Source organism: Oncorhynchus keta, chromosome 21 (assembly GCF_023373465.1).
Source record: "Oncorhynchus keta strain PuntledgeMale-10-30-2019 chromosome 21, Oket_V2, whole genome shotgun sequence".
NCBI lineage: Eukaryota > Metazoa > Chordata > Actinopteri > Salmoniformes > Salmonidae > Oncorhynchus > Oncorhynchus keta.
Genome location: NC_068441.1, coordinates 32,820,797 through 32,829,578, shown reverse-complemented (window position 1 = coordinate 32,829,578; position 8,782 = coordinate 32,820,797). Strand labels below are relative to the sequence as shown.

Sequence of the window (8,782 nt, the reverse complement as noted above, 5' to 3'; positions counted from 1 at the left end):
GAAATTTCTAATGTTCATTCATTAGCTACAAAATAATCCACTTTCCAGGCAGACATCCTCCTAGCTGAACGATGTCATTTCCCGGAAGAGACAGCCAAGATTGGGCCATTCTCTTTAGTGTTTGCCTTGTCTGCCTTTCCCCCACCTCTTCACTAGAAACATTTTGATCCCAAATCACAAGGAAACCCTACACAACTGGCGCAAAAACAAACCAATACAACACTTAAGCAACGTATCCAAATGGAATAACTAAGAACTGAACAGAAAGATAACGAGGTGAGGTTTATTAGACGACTCATAGACGCTAGCTAAATGCTAGACAGACATGATTTGCTGCAGGAGTTACCTAACGTTAGATAGCTAAGCTTGCGGCGTCGGATCGTTCATTTCAGCTCAGTGCTTCAGATGTTGCTATGCCGGATGCAAACGTGTCATTGCAAATTATACCTATACTGTAGTTGTGTTTTCAAAGCACATTTAAAATTCAAATACAAACGCCATGAGTGTGAAATGTATTGACGTCGCCTCGATAATTGGATAACTTAGCTAACTTACATATCTAGCTTAATATTAGGCTAGGTTCGATAGCTATCTACCGGTACTTATAACAAGAGTGCAACCACCTGCATTTGTCTAGTCAACTAGAATTAATCAATGACCGTTTTGTAAAAAATACATTATAGTAGTTGGGTACTAACGTTAGGTAAGTTATGTGATATGAAACGAAGTTAGCCAGCTTGCTGTTAGCTAAGTTGTAGCTAGCGGAACACGCCTTACAAAGAACCTTCAAACGACAGTTTCCAACTAGAATTCCAAACTTGGTGTTCTCTCACCAAGTTTGGTATTAAGTTGTACTGACTATGTTAGCCATATTGCAGGGAAATAATTGACGTTTGAATGTTCTCTGTATTGGATGTATTGCAATCCATTCATGTTGTATGTCTTAATGCAAAATCACAGCACCCTTATAACCATTTCATGCATGAGTGGTGTCAGGTGTTGCAACGTATTAATTGCTCTGTCTTGTCACTGCTGGCCTGGATCAACAAAGGCCCCTGAAAGCCAGTTGTGCAAGGCACTGACAGTGGGCTTTGTTGTAGTGATGCGAATGTGGCATCTCAAAATGCAGTTAACAAGCTACCCCAAAACAAACACTATACCATTCTCTTTGTTACCCTCTTTTCAGGGAGAGCTTTGCAGTCACTCCTCTCAAAATCCAATAAACCCTAAACGTCTATCGCTGCTGCACTGAAAAGCACCCACCTCAACTCAACCTCAGCTAACCGCCTGACTCACCTAAACCCAACCAGCCAGTATGTTCCAGTGTCCGGGTAACTCTGTGTCCAGCGCTGCTGCCAGCCCCATGCAGCAGCTGTCTCAGCCCCAGCCAGGGTACAGCATCCCCTGTGCCTCGAGTCCCCTGCCCTCTGAGAGCGCCAGTCACCCTCTCCGGAGCTCAGCCCTGCCCTTGGGCTCAGCCACTCCCTTCAGCCCCACCTCCACAGGTGTGTGAGTGTGTGTCAAAGCTGTCTGTGTGTGTCTCTCAATGGGCTTATCTGTTTTTGTTTGTTTGTTTTTAGTATCTAACATGGCAAACCCTAAAGAGAAGACCCCCATGTGTCTGGTGAATGAGTTAGCCCGTTTCAATAAGATCCAGCCTGAGTATAAGCTGCTCTGTGAGCAAGGACCAGCTCACTCCAAGGTAACTCAACAACCCAGCCACTGGTACTCACTAGCAAACTTAGGTTGTGTTTATAAGGATACACTCACTGTAGCAAAAGGTTTTGCAACTGAAAATAAAAACAAATGTTTCTTGTTGAACAAGTTCAGATAGTGCCATACCATTTCTGGCCTTTTGTGACAACTGAACACAAGCCTGGAAAGATCAGTCATCAGTGTGCTTTTTATGTCTACCTTCCTGCTCTTTAATACTTATAACAGAGATTTATCCCTATCTACTTCTCTCTTCTGTTTCCTTACTCTCCCAGATCTTCTCAGTGAGGTTATCGCTAGGGGATCAGCACTGGGAGGCAGAGGGGACCAGCATAAAGAAGGCCCAGCACTCTGCAGCTGCCACAGCCATGGCCCAGACTACAATGCCCAAACCTAGCATGAGGAACAATACCCGCAACAACACAGGTCATCACGTTGCACAGTATCATGATAGGGAAACATTGATAGTCAGTGGCATTAAGTAGTCTACATTAAATAGGGTTTGAGTTTGATCACTAGGTGTATTAAAGTTTTGGTGCCTATTGTTATAATATATGAAATATAATAATATATGCCATTTAGCAGACGCTTTTATCCAAAGCGACTTACAGTCATGTGTGCATACATTCTACGTATGGGTGGTTCCGGGAATCGAACCCACTACCCTGGCGTTACAAGCGCCATGCTCTACCAACTGTGCTACAGAAGGACCATTGTTCTTTAATGTGTTCTGTTTGTGTTTTCGTTTCATCTGTGTGTGTACTACCACAGTAGACTGCATGACGCAAACGGTGGAGCTGAATTCCCTCTGTATGAAGTTAGGGATGAAGCCTATGTACAAGCCCATAGACCCTTACCCTGGGATGAGACCACCCAGCTTCAACTACAACATCAGGGCACCGGGGCCTTACCAACGCTCCATGCAACAGTACGTCCATTTGTTTTTCTGGGGGGGTATTCATTGTAAAACTTCAATTAATACCCCAGGCGTTTATTGGAGGCCAGCATGATTAGGTAAGTCAGTCAGTAAAAGCTATACCTGAGCGTCTCCTGTCTTCTCGGTGTGTGGTCAGGTACTACTACCCGTTTCCCCCAGTGGGGCCTGTGCTGTACCACATGGAGCTGAACATCGGGGGTCAGCAGTTCCACGGGAAGGGGCGTACGCGGCAGCTCGCCAAACACGACGCCGCCTCCAAGGCCCTGAAGAGTCTGCAGAAGGAGCCCATACTGCTGCAGCAGCTGCCTGAGGTCAGAACTGCCTGGGGTCAGAACTGCCTGGGGTCAGAACTGCCTGGGGTCAGAACTGGGGAGAAAACACTAGGGTTGGAACAGTCCCTGCTTATTCCTTTCTGTTTCTGGGAATACTCCAACTGGAATTCCTGGAAAAAGTTGGATGAAAGTTTGGGAACATTTCTGGTATTTTGCCCAAAGGGCAACACCAGTTACATGGATCACTACACCGGTGTGCTTCACAACGTGAAGGGCACATATTTGACTCAATTCTGCAACACAGAGAAATTCCGCTGCATCTTATAGCCACTCTGCTGCAAAATACACAGCTGTCAGATAGAATGTTTTGACACAAACTATTTCATTTCAGATGAATGGAGAAGACACTGAAGAGAACCTCAACAAATCAGAAATCAGCCAGGTGTTTGAGATCGCACTGAAGAGGAACATGCCTGTCAACTTTGAGGTAGGCTTTGGTCCTGCATTTGCTCAACTAACAGTCCAGTTATATAGTGGAACTAATTATGTTCTCTCCCCTGAGGATATACCTTTCCAAGTCTTTTTCTAATTGTCTTTCCCTTACCTCTTCCCACAGGTTCTGAAGGAGGCAGGTCCTCCCCACATGAAGAGCTTCATGGTGCGTGTGGCGGTGGGGGAGTTCTGTGGTGAGGGCGAGGGCAAGAGTAAGAAGATCGCTAAGAAGCTGGCAGCTACAGCCGTGCTGGAGGAACTGAGGAGACTGCCCCAGCTGATCCCCTGCGTGGAAAAGATGCAGCCAGCACGCATCAAGAAGAAGACCAAGTCCATCATTAAGGTGAGAGGACCAGGGGGATGAGGTCAGGGAGAATAGAGGGCAGATGGGAAATTTGCTTCCTAGCTGGCAGTGAATACAAGTACTGTACATCATAAAAAAGAACAAGGGCTTCTAAGAAAGCCATTGTTAATTCTTGAAGGGCAACAGAAGGGCAACAGAAGGGAGAGGAGGGGTAATGGGGAAAGCTCTTGCATGGTTGGATTTTTTTTTTATAGGAATGTTTGATCTTGTGCTTGTTCTCTCCGTCCCCCTCCAGCTGCAGACCAGTCCAGAATATGGCCAGGGCATGAACCCCATCAGCAGACTGGCTCAGATCCAGCAGGCTAAGAAAGAGAAGGAACCAGAGTACAACATGCTGACAGAGAGGGGGCTGCCCAGACGCAGGGAGTTTGTTATGCAGGTGAGACAGGAGGCCCTGGAACATAGCCTACCACTACCTGCTCTTGGCCTAGGGCACTTGTGTAGGTCTGAGGGGATTGGACAAGTGTGAGCAATATAACACCTAGCCTATCAGAGGGCAATGTGGAGCTTGCGCCATAGTGTATATGCCTATCTAGGCTAGTTCTCTCATCTCACTAGTGTCTATGGTTCTCTCATTCTGACCCGTGGTTGTGGTCACCAGGTGACGGTGTGTGGTCAGTGTGCGGAGGGCTTGGGCCCCAGTAAGAAGGTAGCAAAGAAGAACGCAGCAGAGAAGATGCTGGAGCTTCTAGGTTTCAAAGTGCCTCAGCCGCAGCCCCACAAACCTGCGCTCAAAACGGACGAAAAGGTATAGTAGTTCCCCAAGAGCCACCAGAGGCATCCCATCCAGACCACTGGTTAGTTAGTTAGACTCCACTCATGTGCTTATCTATCAGGTAGTTCATAGCAAAGATAGTTTGTATTGACTTGAATGATCATTGAGCCGTGTATTCTTTCTGTTGATCATGTGACCCAAGGTTCCACTGAAGAAAAATGGAGATGGGAGGAAAGTGACCTTCTTTGAGCCAGGCTCTGTGGAAGAGAGCCAGTCGCTGGGTGAGTGGTTCAGGCGTAGGGTTGAAACTACATATATTTTGATATGTACTGTTTTATGCAGTACACTTTGTTTGGATTTGGTATGAGACATTTTACTTACTCGACTTAAACCCTTTTGGGGAGCAGAGGTAATCCACAAACTTCCCCCAGAGTGTTATGCGGGATGACTGATTTAGTATTTTGGGAAAGTGGGAGTGGGATACTTTTACGCTACATGGGTGTTTCATTCCGTGTTCTCCTTCCTTCCTGTTTTACATGATTATGTCTCTGGCGACTCCCCCATCATCTCTCAGGTTCCAAGGAGGAGGACTACCGCCTGCCCTTCCTCAGCCACCAGCAGCTCCCAGCAGGCATTCTGCTCATGGTGCCCGAGGTGGCCCAGGCTGTAGGGGCCAGCCCTAGCCAGGGGCACCAGAACAAGGACTACGGTCCCCGGGCCAACCCTGCCAAGGTGTGTTCCTTTGTTTTAGTGGAATTAGCCATGGTATTATTTTAGCTCTGCTATCTTTAACCTCACAGTTTGTATGTTTATTTTAGTCCTGTGATGTTCTCTTTTACTACTTCAATATTTTGTTGTAAAGGTGTCTTTGATTAGCAAGATGAGCACTATGCAAATACACAGTATTGTTATTATTATATTAAGGCCACCTTGACGGCCATCATCGCCAATGAGCTGCTGTACGCTGGTGCCTCCCTGACCGCCGAGACCATTCTGAAGAGCCAGAACAGTGTGGGTCATCTAGTACCCCATGGACCCCTGACCAGACCCTCTGAACTGCTCAGCTACCTGGCCAATGTACAGGGACTGCAGGTACACACATACACACACACACACACACACACACACACACACACACACACACACAAACACCTACCCCATGGGTTCCTGACCAGACCCTCCGAACTGCTCAACTACCTGGCCAATGTACAGGGACTGCAGGTACACACACACACACACACACAAACACCTACCCCATGGGTTCCTGACCAGACCCTCCAAACTGCTCAACTACCTGGCCTAATGTACAGGGACTACAGGTAGTCATAGACACAATGGTGTGTGTGCACACAAACAAATACACACACACACACACACACACACACACAATTAAACATTTTATTAATGCAGTGGTATTCAAACTTTTTCAGTGGGGACCTCATTTTTTTCCCGCCAGAATATCTGGGGACATAATATTTTCTCCCACAAATTTCTGTCTACTCCAACCCACCCCAGCTATAAAATCAGTAAATTCATCCATTTTTACATCAACAAATAAACTTCAATTCATTACATTTTCATCTGTTATCCAAATGATAAGAAACTGATAAATATATTTACTCAATATTATTACATTGTAATAAATTATCTTTCTCAAAAATGTTTGCATTTTGTCCCATACAATCTCTACTTTTTTGTTGTTGTTGGGCGACCCCACTGCAGTTCCTGGGGTCACAACCCCAATTTTGAAACAACTATATTAATGTTTTGTGGAGTGTTAATGTTAGTATTTAATATCCTCTGTTGCTTTTCTTGCAGGTGGAATACAAAGACTTCCCCAAAAACAACAAGAATGAATTTGTATCGCTGATCAACTGCTCCTCCCAGCCCCCCCTCATCAGCCACGGCATTGGCAAGGACGTGGAGTCCTGTCACGACATGGTTAGACTCGCACACAACCACACTGAAGGAGCGTTAGTGTTTAGACCAGGATCTTGTTCATTAGGGCACACTGTAGGAAAAAAAAGCTGGTCTCCCAAGAGGCGTAGCGGTCTAAGGCACTGCATTGCTAAGAAAATAAGTATATTGGACATGTTCACAAAGTTCCTCCCTGTTACACATGTCCCCCCTGAACACGACCCTGATGCTCTAAATCAGACATATACAGGCACAAGCAATAGGGAAATGATGATCTAGGCTACATCAAATATTCCACATCCTCCCTCTGTCTACAGGCTGCCTTGAATATCCTGAAGATTCTGTCAGAGCTGGACCAGCACCAGCAGCAGACCAATGACAGGGCAGGGAATGCACCACTCTCTGGGTAAGACCATGCATCTAATAGGTCAGATGAGGACCAATAAGAGAACACTATTATTGAGTTTGAATAATAATAATAGTTTAATATATTTGTCTTATTTTCTAGGGTTGCAAAACTCCAAAAACATTCCAAAAGCTATTCAGAAATCCTAGTTTCTCTTCAACCTGGGAACTAGGTCCGTATGACTTGGTAACACTTGTCTGTCTTGTGTTGGGTTTCTGTAGGTGTGGTAAACAGGACATGGAGGGCAGTGACTCTCTCCTCATCAAACAGGCTAACTCAAGCACCTTGGGACAACAGACTCTGGATGGCACTGTCTAGACAGACGCACACCATTGGTTGTTTGAAAGAAGCACTAAAAGAAAACTAACACTGTTCTGATTGGCTGTTTTAGATTTCTACAGGAAGCTACGGGCAACCATCACTAGTGTTCATATTGTATGAAATGTTCAGTTAAACAAGATTGATAGAAGAAAAATTACATTTATTTCCTCCTCCTTGATTTTGTTTAATTGGGCACATTATTCATTATTTTTTGTTGCTTTATAGAAACAAATTTGCTGCATCATAGCCAATATATATATGTTGAGATAAGATGGAATAATGTTAATATGATAACTGTGAAAATCAGCTTTTGAGAAGAAGTGTTTTGTCTATTTTTCCCTTTTTTTCTGTTAATGAGATCTTTCTCTTATTTTTAAATGTTGTTTAAGTCTTCATTGACCCTGGAATTATTGGAGGGTTGTTAACAGACCTGGGTTAAAAAACAAATGAAATCTTTCAAATACGTGGAGAGTTTGCTTTATGAGTGCCAGATGGGCGGAGTTTGCCGTTTTGCTTCTGAGCGTGCCTGGGGAAATGGAATAATCAAACCCAGCTAAAGTATTTGAAATGATTTAAAATAGCTTTTTAACCCAGGTCTGGTTGTTACAATAGTGTTTACTTGTGAAGTATGGGACCCCATAGAAGGATAGGATGCAGCTAGCGAACCACTTGATTTTCCTAGAGTGCTTTATAACAACAACCACCGCAAGTGAACAGCGTTTATCTACATTACCATGTAGGGCTGCGAAGGTTTTGTGACTAAGTATAGCGTGTGTGATGTCCTGTGATTTTGTCTGTCCCCACTGTCAGAGGTGTCGGGGCAGTATAAGTCTGTGTTGCGTACGGTCCTAGCACGATATCCCCCCCCCCTCTCCCCTTGTTGTCAAACCACCTCTCTGCTCCCCATGAAATGTAAGTAAAACTTATGCTATCACGCACAAAACAAAACCATCAGAGTTGTTGTATATTTGTTCTTACTGTATGTGCCCTCATGTTCCAAGACAAAATGGTAGATGAAAGGTAGATACATTTGGGGGTACGTTTTGGACTGGACGTGTAGTGCAAGCCTAAACTAGTCTCTCAACAGGCGTGTTTCTGCCAAAGAGAGTCTAGCCCTACACAGATGTGATATCAATGAGTGAACAACCAACCAGTTACACAGTGGCTTTACTTTGACAACAGTGGATGTTTTTACCACATATCAACAAAGTTTAGTATAATAAGTCAAACCAATGGCTGACACATTATTGACCTGTCAGAAACACATGGTACAACCACCCTGTCCTGCAAGACTTAATTTCTGGCCAATGACTATTACTGGCATTCCATCACATGCAATCAGGACCACTTCTGGTGCTGTGTCACACACAACCATTTCACACTATCTTGCCAAACTGAACCTTACTGTGCTAGCTCAGGTTTTTTGTTTTACATTGTCCTCTCAATCGTAGTTCCAGCACAACTTGGGTTTCTTAAAGCGAGCTGAACAGGACCTAGGGTGCCAGCCTGCCTTTAAACCAGTCCATGGGCATGGTTGGTTGGCCATGGCCTTCTCAAATCAGCTTGGTAATAAGTGTAACAAAGGCAGGCTGACCTTAGACTGGAAAACATTAAGCCGTAAGAGTAGTACAGTTGGGATTAGTCA

At 44.8% G+C, this 8,782-nt stretch overlaps 1 protein-coding gene across 3 annotated transcripts; it reads left to right on the top strand.

Moving 5' to 3' along the window:
- Positions 1-72: 72 nt before the first annotated feature.
- LOC118400495 (double-stranded RNA-binding protein Staufen homolog 1-like) lies at positions 73-8,085 on the top strand. Of its 3 annotated transcripts, none has more exons than XM_035797420.1 (16): positions 73-276; positions 1,187-1,505; positions 1,581-1,702; positions 1,989-2,139; positions 2,488-2,641; positions 2,787-2,961; positions 3,314-3,409; positions 3,539-3,757; positions 4,014-4,157; positions 4,380-4,526; positions 4,696-4,774; positions 5,068-5,225; positions 5,418-5,585; positions 6,312-6,434; positions 6,728-6,816; positions 7,038-8,085. In XM_035797420.1, exons 2-16 carry the CDS (start codon positions 1,316-1,318, stop codon positions 7,132-7,134), a joined length of 2,112 nt encoding a protein of 703 aa, XP_035653313.1. In that variant the 5' UTR covers positions 73-276; positions 1,187-1,315; the 3' UTR covers positions 7,135-8,085. The 3 variants fall into 3 exon arrangements, with proteins under 3 accessions (XP_035653313.1, XP_035653312.1, XP_035653314.1); XM_035797419.1 differs by having other exon boundaries at positions 2,485-2,641; XM_035797421.2 differs by lacking the exon at positions 1,187-1,505 and having other exon boundaries at positions 75-276; positions 2,485-2,641.
- The last annotated feature ends 697 nt before the right edge of the window (positions 8,086-8,782 follow it).